A 19,036-nucleotide genomic window follows, 5' to 3' on the forward strand; every position below is an offset into this window, starting at 1 on the left:
AGCTTTGGTTTGTGCTCTACCTCAGTGTAGACTGTAAAGTTGAGTTTTTGTTCTGCAAATTTGCAGGTTTGTATGTGGAATATTGCAAAACTTATTTTTCACTAATTTACTTTTTAAAAAGTCCTAGGCAATAACCCTGTGTTGCAGACTACAGATTCCAACCAAATACAGAAGCATGTTAACCAACTGTGCCGTTCTGGATTAAATCTTGTTAGTTGTGGCAGTAAAAACATTGACAGTCGTACAGGATGTGTGTATTATCCGGAACATAGAGGACGGAAGGGTTTACAAGTGCACATGGGCCTTTAGTTACCAGGCAATCCACACAGCAAAGTTGATCTTTTGAACAAACCATTTATAAAAAGAAATGCCTCTTGCAGCTGCAAGTGCATGTCTGTTTACATAATGTCACCTTAAGTTGAGCTACAACAGCTCTAACGCAGCTATTCTCAACCTTGGGGTCGGGACCCCAATTGGGGTCGCGAGATGATTTCTGGGGGTCGCCAAATCATTTTGGAAGTCAGCTCTGTCTCCACTGTGTTAAAGTGTTCATGTGTTTGTCTTTTTGGTCATTTAGTGGTCAATTTGTGTCTTTTTTGGTCATTTTGTTTCTTTTTTTGGTCAATTTGTGTCTTTTTGGTCAATGTGTGTCTTTTTGGGTCATTTTGTTTCCTTTTTTGGTCATTTTGTTTCCTTTTTTGGTCATTTTGTTTCCTTTTTTGGTCATTTTGTTTCCTTTTTTGGTCATTTTGTTTCCTTTTTTGGTCATTGTGTCTTTTCTGGTCATTTTTTTATCATTGTTTCTTTTTTTGGTCATTTTGTGTCTTTTTTGGGTGATCTGAACTGTGTGTGTGAGATTGTGTTCAGTGAGCGGGGGTCGCGGACAACATGCATGTTAAATTGGAGGTCGCGACTCAAAAAGGTTGAGAACTACTGCTCTAAGGAGCAGGAGTGCTAGAGGTCATGAAGGCCTCCATGCACCAACTAATGCAGAAGTGAAGAAAATATTCCGGACACCACATTAAGAACATTTGTCGTTTATTTAGAGTTTTGACCAAGTGTTATATAGAATCGGTCCAGAGGAGAGTTGCCTTTGGTTGGTTGAGTCGGTACTTCGTCGCTCTGAAAACAAGACAAAAAGGTCAGAAACTGCACAAGATTTAGTCCAAATAAACATGTAGACATACCCCTTTTTAGTCCTCCTTTAATGGCTTGATGTCTTGAGTTCCCCAGGCCTTCAACATGCACACACTGCCCTCTGCAGGAAGCATCAGCTTGGCTGTTTGTGTCACAAATCACTGCGTCACAGTGGACATAAATCTGTGGACAGACATAATAATAATGCATTATGGTAACACAGCTGCTGGGGCCAGTTAGACATCTCCTTTAGATGGACACGAGTCTTTACCCCGTTACGAAGAACCTCTTCATCTTTAGTGAAGGTGAACATTTTTATAGAGAATCGTTTGAAGTGGGACGGGACTAAAACCCTGGCGTCACTCGAAACAGGATGGAAAACGGTCATGTAGCCGTCATCAGGATTCTCACAGCTAAAAAACAAAAACAAACTTGATTTCCATTTCATGCAACTTTATACTTCTACTCACTACATTTAGTTGACAGCTTTAGTTAGGTACTTTTCTGGTCAATATTTAACATCTGGTTTAAGCAATAAAAAAGTATATTTAAGCATTTAAAATTAACCTTACCTGGACAGTAAAATGCTGCTTACAATAATAATCTAATACACTACCGGTCAAAAGTTTTAGAACACCCCAATTTTTCCAGTTTATTGAAATTCAAGCAGTTCAAGTCAAATGAACAGCTTGAAAGGGTCCAAAGGTAAGTGGTGAACTGCCAGAGGTAAATAAAAAAAGGTAAGCTTAACCAAAACTGGAAAATAATGTACATTTCAGAATTATACAAGTAGGCCTTTTTCAGGGAACAAGAAATGGGTTAACAACTTAACTCTATGGAGTCTTGGGCTATTTTGTCCATTTTTGAATTCTTTTCATGTCTTTGTAAGTCATTTTGTGTCTTTTTTTGTCATTTTGTGTCTTTTTTAGTCCTTTAGTCCAACATAAAATGTGATTTTGAATCTTTTTTTACTTTCAAAACACTATCATGCTCAATAAAGAATTTTAAATGTTGCAAATGTGCATTAATTTCAGAGTACACTGACACATTAAACTGCATCATTTTCAATTAAATTCTGGAAAAGTTGGTGTGTTCTAAAACTTTTGACCAGTGGTGTATATAAAACAATCTGTAAAATTACTCCACTACAAGTAAAAGTCCTGCATTCAAAGTTTACTGAAGTAAAAGTACAAAAGTATCGGCATCAAAATGTACTTAAAGTATTGACAGTACTTGTTCTGCAGACCCACTCAGTGTGGTATTAGTACTTTTCCTGAATTAAAGGATCTGAATACTTCTACCATCAAAGTTTCATTCACTTCCTCATAAGATGCATTTAGTGGAGTAAACTTTACGTGTCCACAATGATGTCCCAGCTGGGCAGAGAGGTGCGGTCCTCATAAAGCGTGGCCCAGCAGTTCTCCAGGATGAGCTCCAGGTTCGGGTCAGTAGACTCCATCAGCTCCGCCTCAAAGTACAGCGGCTGCCTCAGATAGGCCACCACGGGGTAATCTTCTGCTTGGTAGAAGAAACCGTACGATGCATCTGGAGGAAATAAAGTCACAGAGAAACAGACTTTAGTAGGTTTTAAGACACTGCAGGTGTCAACTTGATGCAAGAAAAGTTATTATTTCTGCAATTTTGTTTGACTGGAATTACATTTTCTAAAATCATGTGTAAATTAATGCTCTGTTCAGTATTATTTGCAAATAATTGAGCCTCATTTGAAATGAAGTGAAGCCTTGGGGAATTTTAATGTCTCAGTGTACTCTGAAATTAATGCACATTTGCAACATTTAAAATTCTTTATTGAGCATGATAGTGTTTTGAAAGTAAAAAAAAGATTCAAAATCACATTTTATGTTGAGCTAAAGGACTAAAAAAAGACACAAAATGACTTACAAAGACATGAAAAGAATTCAAAAATGGACAAAATAGCCCAAGACTCCATAGAGTTAAGTTGTTAACCCATTTCTTGTTCCCTGAAAAAGGCCTACTTGTATAATTCTGAAATGTACATTATTTTCCAGTTTTGGTTAAGCTTACCTTTTTTTATTTACCTCTGGCAGTTCACCACTTACCTTTGGACCCTTTCAAGCTGTTCATTTGACTTGAACTGCTTGAATTTCAATTTTAAAAAAAAATGGAAAAATTGGGCTGTTCTAAAACTTTTGACCGGTAGTGTATGTTCATTAATATGTAGTGTAGTTCTGCCTATAGTGTGTCTGTATTATTGTGCAGGTAAAGCTCCTGCTCACCTTGTGCGAGCCTCATCTGCGTCATCAGCCGCCCTGAGCCGATCTCTGCCGTCGGGTCGTTGCGTCTTTGTTTAGAGCTGAATGCAACAGAACGAGTCTCATTGACCACGTAGTAGCAGGAGATGGTTTGCCTATGGAGGGAGGAAAAAAAAAAAAAAAAAAAAAAAAAAAAAAACACAAAACAATTAAAGCATTGCCAACTCACTAGCAGTTTTACCATGAAGAGGATCAAGTCGTTCACCTGTACTCTGGATCGATTGGTGATGTCTGGGCGACTCCTTTGGGAGCGCTGGCAGCTGCTTCAGGCTTGTTGTAATACAGGCTGATCTCATTCTCATACAGCATGTAGTGGTCAAAGAACTAGAGGAAAAGGTGGCATTACATCTAGAAGGTAAAGTGCAATGCTACCTATACATCAGCAGAAAACTATCAACTCTAAACACTTGTCTTTAGAGCAGACCTGGGCATTGGGCGGCCCGCAGTGCTTTTATTTTGAAAAAATAGCAAACATTATCATTAGCACTAGAGCTAACAAGCACTTTTACTATAGTTAAGACAACAAATATAGCCACTAATATATATGACAGAATAAAATAAACTCTAACAAACCTTGTGTCCTGTCAGTCAGCCACTATAGACGCCTTTAGATACTTTATATCAACTTTATGTGAATTACTACGCACTCGTTATTATATACCGTTAGTTTTTTTTCCATTTAACCGTTCTACCGGTTATTTCCTGTCACTACCTTTCAAAATGAAAGTACCCGTTTTACACTGGACGACACCTTTTCAAAATAAAAGCATCACAACATTGTTAAACACCTTGAAAATGTACAAACATGAAAAACAAGCTATATAATACAAAAACATAAATAGGAACCTTGCTAAAGGTCATTTACAGTTGTGTTTAAAATAAATGTTAAAGTGATATAGTGATTGGAGTATTTACTACTTTTTACTGCTATATTTGATTTACTCCACATTAACAGTCTCATCATAACATGTGTTCCTATCAGTAGCAGCTCAAAACCAGATAATTTACTGTATTTCATAAAGCGATTACATTAATATTGAGCAGAATTTAGTTCAGAGTTTTGGTCCGGCCCCTGCAACCTTCGTGGTGTTGGTCATGTGGCCCCTTGTGGGAAATTAATTTGCCACCCCTGGTTTAGTCCCAGTCTAGTCTCACACTGAGATTTTAGACAGACTGGATCTTGCAGGGTCACTTTTGATGTCAGGAAAAACAATCCCTTTTTCAGCTTTGTGAGGGGCATTTTGAAATCTAGTTGACTATTTTACAGTAAAGATATGAGAAAAGGAACATTTAGAAATTAATTCATGATGTACATTTATGTCCCATTCATTTATAATTTAATTATATCAGCTCTTATCAACTTTAAGTTAATCGATTTATAAATTTTAACTGGGTCTCCTTACTGTTGTCTTCAGTAAGAAACATGTAAATATATGACATCACTATATTTTTATTGAGGCATTATTGTGATGTTCCTTGTTCCTGTGTTAGTGGTTTTACTGGCCGGTCTGGAACCGGGGACCTTTCCCCCACTCATCTATTGGTTGGTGATTGTGTTACGTCACTGAGACTTGAGATAATAAACACGTTTAATATGATCCAAACCAAGACTAGGAAAAGACTGATATGAAACACTGCAGATTGGTTTCACACTTTTCCATGACTGTATTTTTTGTTTCTTTTGCTAATTTTTCCATATATTTTTGGTCACTTGTGTCTTGATCATTATCACATTTATTTTTGGTCATTTTAACATCTATTTTTGGTCATTTTGTGTCTGTCATTTTTACATCTACAGTCATGGAAAAAATTAATAACCAAAATCATTATGAATTAAACCATGTTGTGTTACGTCACTGCGACAAACCCAAGACTAGTTAAAGACTGATTTGAAACAGCAGATTACTACCTTAAACTGAACCGTGGAGATGACTCCAGTAAATCTCCTAGATTTACTGAAGACTTTACGTTTTTAGTCTGGGACTGTGGACATCATTTGATGTAAGTCCAGTATAAGGTGACCTCACTTACTGTCCTCGTGGTCCCACAGGAGTCAACACTGAAAGTGAAAGTTGCAAAGCGATCGTTGCTGAACTCTGGCCTGCAGGACGGGTCAGTGAGGGTCAGCAGGCCGGGGTCCAGGTTGGGAACAGACTCCACCTTCACAGCCAGAGAGGTGATGGTCCCGTTGGAGTGGCACGCTGCAGACAGACAGGAGGCAACGGGTCAACAGAGACGTCTAGCATCAAGCAGCAGAACGTGTAATATTTAGACATCTTACTGGTGATTATCAAGGGGAAGCTGCAGGCCAGGTAAAGGTCAGCCAGCACCCAGTTGTTGTTGGGGTCAAACAGAAGCATGTCGATTCTGGATCGGACCGAATTTTCAGTGATCAGCTGGGAGACAGAAAGAGAAGTTATCCAGTGCAGATTATTTATGCGTTTCATATTTTTATTGATGTGTATACAAAACAAAGGGACATGCAGTACAGGCCAAAAGTTTGGACACACCTTCTCATTCAATGCGTTTCCTTTATTTTCATGACTATTGACATTGTAGATTCATCAAAACTATTAACACATGTGGAATTATGTACTTAACAAAAAAGTGTGAAATAACTGAAAACATGTCTTGAATTTTAGATTCCTCAAAGTAACCACCCTTTGCTTACTAGAATATAAGACATGTTTTCAGTTATTTCACTTTTTTTGTTAAGTACATAATTCCACATGTGTTCATTAATAGTTTTGATGAATCTACAATGTAAATAGTCATGAAAATAAAGGAAACACATTGAATGAGAAGGTGTGTCCAAACTTTTGGCCTGTACTGTACATCAGGGTACATTGGTGGTGACATTAAACATGTTGTACACATCCTTAGATTTAAATTGTATGATTTTAAGAACAACGGTCACATAAACGAAACCAAATAGACTATACAATATTTAGATATAGTCTGTATAAAATGAATAAACTGACCACAAACATAACAGATAAAATACATAAATAATAATGGAAGAAAAAAATAAGGGACAAAAAAGGTGTGGGGGGTTACATCGTCAAAAAAAAAAAAAAAAAAAAAAAAAGTCCATAAACTGTTGCCATTTATCGTAGAATTTGCTCAAGTTTCCCCTTCTTGAATATCTAATTTTCTCTACTTTTAAAAAGGACAGTCTCTTTAACCCATTGAAGCCTGGAAAGCGTTTACGTCGTTTTGTAGTATTTGTATAAGCTCTCAAATACTTTTTGAATTTCATTTCTATCTGCTACAGAGGCTGAAAAATCTATTATTTAGTAGAAGCATTGACACTTCTGTTGAATTTACAGAAAAACTTCAGGTTTTAGCGGTATATTTTAAAATCACCCAGAGGTTTTACAGGCAGTTTTAGGCCTCAATGGGTTAATCCATTGCGTGCTGGAAGGAGCTGTTGTGGATTTCCAGTTCAGAAGGTGGTGACGTTTAGCAATAACGGAGGTAAAAGCTTTCACTTCCAATTCTTTAGTAGAATATCGGGTATAATCTATAATCAGAGCAGATCATTTGTGATGTTTTGCAGTTTCTTGACTAACCTCGAAGGCGGCGTCCTCGGCGGCGTACGGCACCACCAGGCTGAAGTGCGTGGCGTTCTCCTGGATGTGGTAGAGCTCAGCGATGGGCGGAGTCATCTCTCGCGCTCCGATCATTCCCTGGAAGTTGGTGCCTTGACTGCCGTATTTCACGCTGATGTAGAACTGGCTCTGGTCACAGGAGCCAGAGATGGTAGGGAGCACTAGAGAGCAGAGGAGGTTATTAATGGTTGGTCTGAAGAGTTGTCTTCTGATATGCTAAGGTGGGCCAGCTTTAGCTTATTTCACTTATTTTTGTACAGTAGTTCTCAACTTTTGAGTCTCGACCCTCAATTTAACATGCATAACAGACACAAAATGACCAGAAAAGGGAAACAAAATGACAAAAAAAAAAAAAACCATTAAGTGACCAAAATCACACACGAACACTTTAACAGTGGAGACAGAGCTGACTTGGCGACCCCCAGAAATCATTTCGCGACCCAATTGGGGTCCCGACCCCAAGGTTGAGAACAGCTGCTTTAGTAGACATTACCCTTCAGGAAAAACTATGTGGTCATGTGAAAATATTTAGAATATTGTGGGCTCAGTGATATTTTTGATGTGTTCTGCAATACATTTAACTCAAATGTATAACTGTTCTTGATGGAGCTAGTAGTCTAGATCTGGTTATCCAGGTTTGGTAATACCGATCACACAGATGCAATCCAATGTTGCTTACAAAAAGAATATAGATTCTTTTAATAGAACAAGATGATCTCACCAACATCCTGCAGAGACGCCTCGACCTCCACTGGGTGAGAGAACGGAGTTTCTTCAGGCAGGATGATGAACCCGAATGTCAGAGGGAGGAAGTAGGACGTAACCAAGAGTTCAGGATTCTGGAGATTCAAAAAATATATATATAAAAAAAAAAAAAAAAATAACTTGTCACTGATTACATTTGAGTATAGACAAACAAGCTGTTCTGAAGCAGTGAAAAATATGAACTACACTACCAGTCAAAAGTTTTAGAACACCCCAATTTTTTTATTGAAATTCAAGCAGTTCAAGTCCAATGAACAGCTTGAAAGGGTCCAAAGGTAAGTGGTGAACTGCCAGAGGTAAATAAAAAAAGGTAAGCTTAACCAAAACTGGAAAATAATGTACATTTCAGAATTATACAAGTAGGCCTTTTTCAGGGAACAAGAAATGGGTTAACAACTTAACTCTATGGAGTCTTGGGCTATTTTGTCCATTTTTGAATTCTTTTCATGTCTTTGTAAGTCATTTTGTGTCTTTTTTTAGTCCTTTAGTCCAACATAAAATGTGATTTTGAATCTTTTTACTTTCAAAACACTATCATGCTCAATAAAGAATTTTAAATGTTGCAAATGTGCATTAATTTCAGAGTACACTGAGACATTAAACTGCATCATTTTCAATTAAATTCTGGAAAAGTTGGTGTGTTCTAAAACTTTTGACCAGTAGTGTACATTTCCTGAATATCGATTTAGTTCCGATATAAAAAAAAAAAAAAAAAAAAAAAAAAAAAAAAAAAAAAAAAAAAAAAAAAAAACTGCGTGAAATGGTCAACTCTCGTGACTTTAAACCACAGAACTATTAAAACTACTGTAAAAAGTATGTAGAAATTACAGTAAAACCATCAAATTGCATCAGAAATAGGGCATAAAATTAATTATAGTGGTATAGTATTAAACTATAAAGGAATAGTTTCTTCCGTGTAAAATGAAATACCATAATGTCAAAAGGACACAATTACCAACCTAAATAAGGCACTTAGCTAACTTAGTTTGCTGATATTTATTCACTGTATTTTTGATGAAGTTCTGGCAAACCACAGCTGCTGGTATTTTACTGTAAATTAAGATTTTTTACAGTAACAAAAAACTCACAAAAGCAGTGGTGGAAAAAGTATTCAGATCCTTTACTTAAGTAAAAGTACTAATACCACCCTGGTAAATGACTCCACTACAAGTAAAAGTTCTGCATCCAAATCTTACTGAAGTAAAAGTAGAAAAGTATCAGCATCAAAATCTACTTAAAGTATAAAAAGTAAAAGTAGTTATGCAGAATGGACCCACTATGATTGTTTTATATATTACTACATTATTTGTATTGATGATTTAATGTATGCAGTGTTTTAATTTGTAAAGATTGGGCTCATTTAATTACTTAATATACTGTTAAAAGAATTTAAAAAAACATCTAATCACTTTACATTGATCATATATATTATGTTAAATCTCGACCTGAAAAGTAACTAAAGCTGGCAGCTTTATCCTAGAGTAAAAAGTACAATATTTGCCTAAAAATGTAGTGGAGTAGAAGTAAAAAGTTACATAAAATGGAAATACTCAAGTAAAGTACCTCAAAATTATACTTAAGTACAGTACTTGAGTAAATGTACTTAGTTACATTCCACCACTGCACAAAAGGTTAGAATAGTTTAGATTTCCCGATGTTTTAAGTGCATTTTCATACATGTTTGAGGACAACATCTGCGCTGAAGGGCACTTGTAGAGAGAAGCTCTTGTTCCCGTTGGGGAGGTGGTGCTCCTGCAGGAGGAACCCTCGGGCTTTAACCTGGTCAACAGTGAGAACCCCGGTGGAGAACGTGATGTTCCTCAGCTCCACGTCCTGAAGGAACGTCCCCAAGTGGACGTTGAACACTCGGTCCTCTGGGACAGTATCTGAGGACAGAAAGCAGCTGGTTGCACCTTTTTCCATCAGACTGGATCTCTAGAGAGAACACACTGCAAAAAAAGGTGTCTAGAAAGATAAAACACTAAGGCCCCGTTCACACGAGGACGCTCGCGGGTAAAAACGACAAAATATTTTATGTGAAGTGCCTTTCGTTTAGACGGTGACGGCGTTTTGGGGGCTTAAAAACGCAAAAATCTGAAACCACCCTCCAGAGTGTAAAAGTGTAATCCTCTCCTCCGTAGCGTGTCGTCTACACTGACAAGACACAAAACTCTGATCTGATCTGCTCACGTCACGTATGTGTTTACGTCACATACATGCTCCAGGACAGGAAATAAAGAAACGTGGGATTATTTCCATGGTGGGACCTTCAAGCTGCTCTGGCAGCTCTAATAAACTTCCAGGAGTCTTTCCACCAAATGTCCAGGATATGTACAGATAGTATTAGTGAACAGAGAAGGATCTGGAATTACCTCCATCACATTCTGGATGCAGCGATTGGTGGGAGGAGCCAGACGGCTGTGAACGAGACCTGGGAGATCTAGTGATGGAGGAGAACTTTGTGGAAGGAGTAGCTGATGGAAATGTGTGGCGTGAAAACTTCTGCATGTCCAAAGATGCTCTTATGGCTTTAAGTGATGCCGCCTGGCTGCATACAATCACATTCACACACTTTAGATCACCGTATCAGCAGATTTCCTCCTGAAAACGCTCGTCTAAACCAGGAATAAAAAGTGAAGACGAGACGCCACTTTTGCGTCTTCTGTTCAGACCGTCCTCGTGTAAACGGAGCCTAAAATCCAACTTTGTTATCTTGGTAAAAACCAAATAATTTGGCGTGCACCAGAAAGGGACTTACTGTCTTGGAGGTGGGGAGTCTGAGGCATCAGCGGGGTGGTGATGGGGAACAGAACCTTGTATCTGGTGTCCTCCTGGCTGTTGTCGGCCCTCCACAGGACCTCCAGCATGGGCTCCACGATGTAGGTGGTGTGGTACTGGTAGTCTGGAGCATGGCTCTGCAAGAATTCATCACATTAACCCTTTGATGCACAACATGGGTCTAAAGTGACCCGACTAAGTTTTAATTTTCTATATCTTTGCAATAAATTAATTTCAGTATTGCAGGTTTTCCTCAAATAACTTGTTTTTGATCATCATACATCCTATTTTTTTTCTTTTCATGTCTTTTTGAATAAAAACCCTTTTTTTAATCACTGCTTTTAATGCACAAGGTCATTTTTGACCCATGTTGGTGTTTATATGTTGTCACCAATTTAAAACCTGACGAAGACAAATATTAGAGCCACCAAATAATCATTTCCATTGTAAAAACACCAATTTAACAAAATAGGATAGTTAAGTCTCAAATGTTAAAATATGGGATTTTTTAAAAATGTAATCTGGTGGTTCTAACAATTCTTTTAAAGTTAAACCTTAAAAATAAGACAAACATAGTTACACATATACTCACATTGTTAATTTAGTGAATCACTTTTTGTATCACTACCCTTCTTATGTACAAGGTCATTTTAAACCCATGTGTGTAAACCTGATGTAATAATACAAAAACTATGTTTCTTCATAAAGTATTAAAGGAAATGGATATAATGATCTGTTGTAATAAAAATATTCATGTTCATGTTGTGCATTAGAAGGTGTTTATATGTTGTGCATCAAAGGGTTAATAAAACATGCAGATGGACAAGTGGCTCTTGTTGCATTTCTTAGGAGGGACTTTCCAACCTTGAAGTATCCGTCAGGTGATCCAACTGGGATCTCAATGACGATGTGGAAGTCTGTGGTGGAGAGCGTGTAGCCCCGCGCCGCCATGCGAGATCGCTCCAGCCGCTGCCCGTTGATGCCCATGTGCATCTCCAGGACTGTAACGCCGCCGTCCACCAGAGGAGTGATGCGGCGAGGGACGTGCCAAGAGATCAGGTCATCAGTGAAGAGGACGCCACCTGTTAACGAGAACAGAAAACGCTGATGAAACTGCAACAAGCTAATGTTTACTGGGAAATCCACACTGCAAAAAAAGGTGCGTCTGAAAAGATAAAAACTGTAAATCTGAGGGAAATGATCTTGACAAGATTTCTTGAATTAAGATTATTAAATCTAGAAATAAGCATGTTGAACACTTAAATTAGAAAGTAACTCTTAAGATAAATGTTACACTTCTAAATCTAAAGTTTTTATCTTGGTAAGAAACTAATTTGCAGGCAGTGGTGGAAGCAGTATTCTGATCCCATACTTAAGTAAAAGTACAAATACCACACTATCAAATTACTCCACTACAAGTAAAAGTCCTGCATTCAAAACTTACTTTAAGTACATTTTGATGCTGATACTTTTACTTCAGTATCAAAAGTAAAAGTACACGTTATGCCAAATGGACCCACTCAGATTGTTTTATATATTCTAAATATATTTACAAAATTAAAACACTTACATAAAATCAATACAAATAATGTAAAGATATGGCTCATTTAAGTACTTAATATACTGTTATAAGATTTGATAAAATAAAAAAAGTCTAATCACCTTAAATTGATCATATGTTTTATGTTGAATCTTGACCTGAAAAGTAACTAAAGCTGTCAGCTAAATGTAGTGGAGTAGAAGTATACATTTAGAGAAAATAGAAGCACTCAAGTAAAGTACCTCAAAATTGTACTTAAGTACAGTACTTGAGTAAATGTACTTAGTTACTTTCCACCACTGTTCGCAGGTCACTCTGCTCGGGCCAGTTCATCACTGCTTGCAGCTTTAATTTCTTGTTTTAGGAGTTAATTTCTTATTTTAAGTGTTCAACATGCTTATTTCTAGATTTAATAATCTTAATTTAAGAAATCTTGTCAAGTGAGATTATCTGTCCATGCAGCAAGATCATTTCCCTCAGATTTACTGTTTTTAGAAACACCTTTCTGCAGGTGAGTGCTGAAGCCTCACCTGTGGGACAGGCAGCTGCCAGGTTGACCAGACTGAGCCCGTGTGGAGCTTTGTAGTAGACGCTCACTCTCAACACTTCCATCGGGACTCCAGCCACCTACAGGAGGTTTACAGTCATTTATAGGAACCAGGAAAATAAATTAACTCGTTGAGATTTTGACTGATATTGCCCCAATAGAGAGAAATTTCAATTTTATACATCTCAATGGAAAATATAGGGACTGTATAATTTTTTGCTAATAAAAGATTTTTTATGTAGCAAGATTATAGTAAACGAAATCACGAAAAAACTAGAAATAAAACTTTTGTTAACTGAAATTTAAATTTAAAAAAAAAAAAAAAAACGATAAACTGAAACTGTATTATGTTACAAAACAAACTAAAATTATAGTGAAAATGTCCTTAGTTTTCGTCTTTGTCATCTTTTTTCATCCGTAAACCTTTTTGGCTGATATGAAATCTATTTAATCTATCTGGTTTTATGACTTAATAAACTTATTGGGGCTGAGATGGATCAGACAAAGGAAATAAAGGAAACATTTGTGACTTTTTTTGAATCTGGCACCCAACAAATACTCCATTAAAAAACTAAAACTAGCACTCTCAAAAAAAAAAAAAAAAAAAAAAAAAAAAGTATTAAAACTAACTGAATTTAAAACAAAATTAAAACTAAAGTATCCAAAACTATTATAACCTTGGTATGTAGAAGACAGTGTATACCATTAAATCCCTGCAGCATACACTACCGGCCAAAAGTTTTAGAACACCCCAATTTTTTATTGAAATTCAAGCAGTTCAAGTCAAATGAACAGCTTGAAAGGGTCCAAAGGTAAGTGGTGAACTGCCAGAGGTAAATAAAAAAAGGTAAGCTTAACCAAAACTGAAAGATAATGTACATTTCAGAATTATACAAGTAGGCCTTTTTCAGGGAACAAGAAATGGGTTAACAACTTAACTCTATGGAGTCTTGGGCTATTTTGTCCATTTTTGAATTCTTTATGTCTTTGTAAGTCATTTTGTGTCTTTTTTTTTTTAGTCATTGTGTCTTTTTTCAGTCAATTTGTGTCTTTTTTCAGTCAATTTGTGTCTTTTTTCAGTCAATTTGTGTCTTTTTTCAGTCAATTTGTGTCTTTTGTCATTTTGTGTCTTTTTTTAGTCCTTTAGTCCAACATAAAATGTGATTTTGAATCTTTTTTTTTTACTTTCAAAACACTATCATGCTCAATAAAGAATTTTAAATGTTGCAAATGTGCATTCATTTCAGAGTACACTGAGACATTAAACTGCATCATTTTATATTAAATTCTGGAAAAGTTGGTGTGTTCTAAAACTTTTGACCAGTAGTGTATATTGAGAGATGTATTGACCTTTTATCTTTACATCTTGCATATATCATAAGTATATCAGGTTCTCCTTACATCCTCTGAGTACGTCTCTGCTGTGTTGTACGGGCTCCTCATCACCATCCGGCTGGTGGTCGTCATGGCGCCGTAGCCGGCCTGTTCCGCCTCCCTCAGCACCATCGGGACCGGTTCTGGGGTGTGAAAGGTCATCTTCCAGATCCCCTGAGCTGCTCCAGAGGCCTAGAAGGAAGAGCAGAAAAACTCTATTGGGGATGCCAAATGGTGCAGGGTGAATGAAGTAAAGTCTGAAAGTTTTAAATGACCGTACATCAGGAGTGTTGTTGATCTTTGAGTCGTCTTTAACATCCTGAGTCGGCCCTTTAGCTTCAGTTTGGGGGTCAGGTTTAGTCATGAAGTTTGACACCTTAAAAAGAGGAAATACTGGCTTTAGAGTTTGTTACCACAAATATACAAGATGGTAGAAGCAGCAGTGTAAAGTGACCTACCTCCATGTAGTTCCTGTCACAGAGGACCTCTCTGGAGGCCCAGCGGCTGTAGCTGCAGCTCTGAGAAACATCGTGACTGACCACGTCTGACACACTCTGACCGTACATACGGAGTCTCAGGCCAACGGTAAATGTTGTATCGTCCTAGAAAATTAAAGAGAAATGCATGAGGACAGAAGTTTATCGAGTCAATTTTAAAGCTGAAATGAAAAATGAGGCCGCTTTTTGTCACTGTAAATTAATATCCTTGCATTAACGATAGTACATATTTTAGAGGACTTGCTTGACATTTTGTAGGCCAAACAAGTCTTAATGTACACAAAAAGCAGTTTACAGCCCCTCAAAAAAGCCTGTATTTCACTTTTATTTAAACTGAGCAGTTTTAGACCAAGTTTGAAACAATAATTTCAAGTGGGGACAAACATTTCACCATTTTAGTGATTTAAATTCAGTTTTAACTTAAATCAAAACTCCAATCTGTCTCCTGTGAAATTAAGTAGGGATCTACCGTGTGCTTTCTCACTGGAAAAGCACAATAAAACCCAGGAAAATTTGAATGAAATCACATACTTTGTTGTCCACATAGCAGCCCATGAGAGAGGTGTAGATCCTGGTGTTGCCCCAGGGGTCAGACTCCATGCTGTACCCACACTGAGCAGCCAGGCTGGGGGTCAACACAATGTGCTGGGTGCCATCTGGGGGGGGCAAACATGGAGGATCACCACTCACTGATAAACAATCTGCTCATGGTTAAAAGGAAAGTTTATCTGTATAGCACAGTTCAACACAAGGTAATTCAAAGTGCTTTACATACACATTAACCCATTGAAGCCTGGAAAGCAGATACGTTGATTTGTAGTATTTGTATAAGCTCTCATATACTTTTTGAATTTCATTTCTATCTGCTACAGAGGCTGAAAATTCTATTTAGTAGAAGAGTTGACACTTTTGTTGAATTTCCAGAAAAACTTCAGGTTTTAGGGGCTTATTTTAAAATCTCCCAGAGGTTTTACAGGCGTTTCAGGCCTCAATGGGTTAAAAACAGCAAGACACAATTGAAAACAGTAAAAACAGTCAATTAAAACAGGGAAATAGGAATAAAAATAGGATAAAATAAGATACAGCAGGATAAAAAACAATAAAATATATAAAAGCCAAAACATTGTGTAGTTAAAAGTAAGGGCAGTAGAGTAGAGCGGATAAGTGTTAAAGTTAAGAGTACGCTTCAGTAAACTATAGTGTTTTCAGTCCTGATTTAAAGGAGCTTTTTTTGTTAAGACCTGTGAAGATGCCATTGCAGTAATCCAACCTACTAAAAATAAATGCATGGATAAGTTTTTCCATGTCTTGTTTGGACAGAAGACCCTTAATTCTAGCTTTGTTTTTCAGGTGGTAATAGGCAGATTTAGTGATAATTAAGCTTTAGATGGCTGTTTGAGTTCAGGTCTGAGTCAATTATTACACCAAGATTTCACAAAAAGATATTTTCCACTCACTGATGGCCTCCACCTCCAGCTGGTTCCCCACCGCTAGAGCCTCGTCCAGGGACAGCCTCATGAGATTACCTGCACAGTCTGACCTCAAACCACCACCTGAGGAGACAAGGCAGGTGAGGAAGAGCACAAACCGACTTCACCAGGTGATATAAAGTGATATAAAGTGGATTAAGGCTTACTTGATTGTGAATTGAGCTTCGTATTTGGTCTTGCTTGGCCCAAGAGGATTACTGCAGCCATCAAGCTCCATAACAGACTTCAACAGATAAAACAGATCATTTAGAGCAGGGGTCTCAAACTCAAATTACCTGGGGGCCGCTGGAGGCAGTATCAAATTGACCAAAAAAAAAAAAAAAAAGACACAAAATTACAGAAAGACACAAAATTACTGATAAAGACACAAAATGACCAAAAAAGACAAAATTACAGAAGACACAGAATTACTGAAAAAACTCTAAATTACTTTAAAAAAAAAAAAAAACACAAATTGACCAAAAATACACAGAATTACCAAAAAGACACAAAATTATTTTAAAAAAGACACAATTTTAAAGAAGACACAAAATTACCAAAAAGACACAGAATGGGACCTTCCAAACACAACACGGTGTTTCATATAAAGTGCCATTCATGGCATGCACAAGTGCCATTCATATAAAACTCACATTAAACTTTCATATCAAGGTGGGGGCCACAAAATATCGTCACGAGGGCCACAATTGGCCCGCGGGCCGCGAGTTTGAGACCCATGATTTAGAGAGTGGGGAGAGTTAACCCTTTGATGCACAACATGGGTCTAAAGTGACCCGATATGTATGAGTTTTTATGTTCTAGATATCTTTGCAATAAATTATTTTCATCATTCAGTATTCCAGGTTTTCCTCAATTAGTTTGTTTTGATCATCATACATCCTAATTTTATCTTTCCTTGATTCATTTTTTGAATAAAATCCCTTTTTGTGTCACTGCCCTTCTAATGCACAACATGGGTGAAAAATGACCCATATCCATTATTTAGCTAAGTAGCTTGCTAAGCTAACTAATCCAATCCCCTTTATTTGTAGAGCACATTTAAACAACACAAACGTCTCCAAAGTGCTGTACATAAAATCAATAAAACAAACAATTCCATATACCAATCAGCAATAAATAATAAGTGTATAAATCTAAAATGATGCCATAAATAAAATACAATTAAACAGATAAACATAGTAAAATAAAACAAAGGACGCAGTTAATAGTAAAATAAATAAAAGACACTACTTAGCTAACTTCATGGCTTAGTAGTTAGCCAAGTAGCTTGCTAAGCTAACTACTGAGCTAACTTCTTGGCTAAGTAGCTAGCTTAGCAAGCTACTTAGCCAAGTAGTTAGCCATGTAATAATACAAAAACTTTTTTTCTTCATAAAGTATGAGAGGCAAAATGGAAATAATGATCTGTTGTTTTCAAAAACAAGATATTTAAAGAATACTTGGAAAACTCAATCAAAAAATAAGTTGACATCAAAATATAGAGCACAGCAGCATTAAATAACATGGGAAATAATTGTGGGTCATTTTTTACCCATGTTTTGAATTAGAAGGGGTGTCAATATGTTGTGCATCAAATAAACAAGTGATAAAATACACTTACATGTTGTCAAGTTTCCGCATGTTGCAGCCAAGCAGGAGAAAATAACCGACAGGTATCTGATCACTATCAGAGTTTGGCACTGAAACCCAGCACACCTCCTCCAACTAACCAACTCTGAGGTGAAGGGCTGACTGCTGTCTGAGCTCCACCTGCTGCTTTAAATATCACCTAATGACAATTAATGCACAGGTGAGACGCATTAGTGATTCTCCACCTGCCTCACCTGATGCAGCTCTGCACTGCAAAAAAGACAACTTGTATTTTTTGGCCTAAAACAGTGATTTAACTTGGTAAAACTTGGAAATATAAATTATTGACATTTTGATATATAATTTTCACTTTTTTTTTTTTCATTTTTATTGGTCAATTTTAGTCAAATATACAAAATTAGGCCTAATTTCAAGAGAAAAAAAAGGATTGAAAGGAGAATATTTTTTTCAATAGTAATAGTGGAAAAAAATATTGATGGGAATGCACAGTATAGGTTATGTCAACTTTTAGTGAAACTTACGTTTTGAAAGCATTATTCATTAAAAATAAAAAAATAAAAAAATAAAAAATATGTAACATCTGGGGTCAAAAAGGACCCCATGACATTAGACTGATTTTAGGACATGTAGAAAAAAATATTACCAACTTCTTTAATTCACCTTTTATGGCCACTCAAGACCAACACATTGATATATAATTTTCATATTTTTCTCATTATTATCGATCAATTTTAGTCAAATATACAAAATTAGGGCCTAAAACAGTGATTTCATTTGGTAAAACTTGTAAATATAAATTATTGACATTTAGGGCAATAATGTAAGTTAGCACAACAAAGGAAGCCAGTTGTCTGCTCAAAAACAAGTTGGTGAGTTGTTGTTACTTATATCTTTAAGTTGGGGTTCACAACAAGGGACAATAGTTCTGATAACTCTTATTTCTTTGTTGGGAAATTCGGTCATTAGCGAAAGCTAGCAGCTAACTAATGCTAGCGGCTAACTGACGCTAGCGGCGCTGCTTGTTACAGCTACAAGAGTAGCCATTAGCGTATCAATGCTAACTCAAAATTGTGGTCACAACATTAGCTGACATTTCATAGCAGCGTTACAATCGTGCCAGAGAAATTCAGAGTTGAGCAAACTCAGAAACAAAACCTAACATATTTAGTTTGATTGTCCAACTTAAAATTTTATCGAAGTTTGTTTTTTTGCAGTGTGGGAATTAAAGAGACCACTCTCACAAATGTCAAAGAGAAAAATTTAAGTAGCCTAATTGAAAGAAATTTAAAGCGTAGTTAAATATTCGACCCCATATTCTGAAACTGCTGTAAATATATCATGCTGCACATTGAAGCACTTTCCAACCATTTTGAAGGTATATTTATATTTTCATGCTTGTGATTAGTGGAAGAC

General features: G+C 36.7%; 1 protein-coding gene across 1 annotated transcript; it reads right to left on the reverse strand.

Moving 5' to 3' along the window:
- Positions 1-1,021: 1,021 nt before the first annotated feature.
- On the reverse strand, positions 1,022-17,785 carry LOC131991247 (zona pellucida sperm-binding protein 2-like). Its single transcript, XM_059356585.1, has 21 exons — positions 17,634-17,785; positions 16,180-16,256; positions 16,001-16,096; positions 15,075-15,199; positions 14,505-14,648; positions 14,327-14,422; positions 14,074-14,238; positions 12,656-12,752; positions 11,450-11,667; positions 10,566-10,722; positions 9,485-9,693; positions 7,764-7,881; positions 7,004-7,203; positions 5,713-5,827; positions 5,463-5,632; positions 3,637-3,755; positions 3,396-3,526; positions 2,493-2,682; positions 1,409-1,550; positions 1,188-1,320; positions 1,022-1,122 (listed from the first exon to the last, which is right to left on the reverse strand). Exons 1-21 carry the CDS (start codon positions 17,651-17,653, stop codon positions 1,043-1,045), a joined length of 2,802 nt encoding a protein of 933 aa, XP_059212568.1. The 5' UTR covers positions 17,654-17,785; the 3' UTR covers positions 1,022-1,042.
- Between the last annotated feature and the right edge of the window lie 1,251 nt (positions 17,786-19,036).

The sequence above is a fragment of the Centropristis striata genome, chromosome 18, assembly GCF_030273125.1.
Source record: "Centropristis striata isolate RG_2023a ecotype Rhode Island chromosome 18, C.striata_1.0, whole genome shotgun sequence".
NCBI lineage: Eukaryota > Metazoa > Chordata > Actinopteri > Perciformes > Serranidae > Centropristis > Centropristis striata.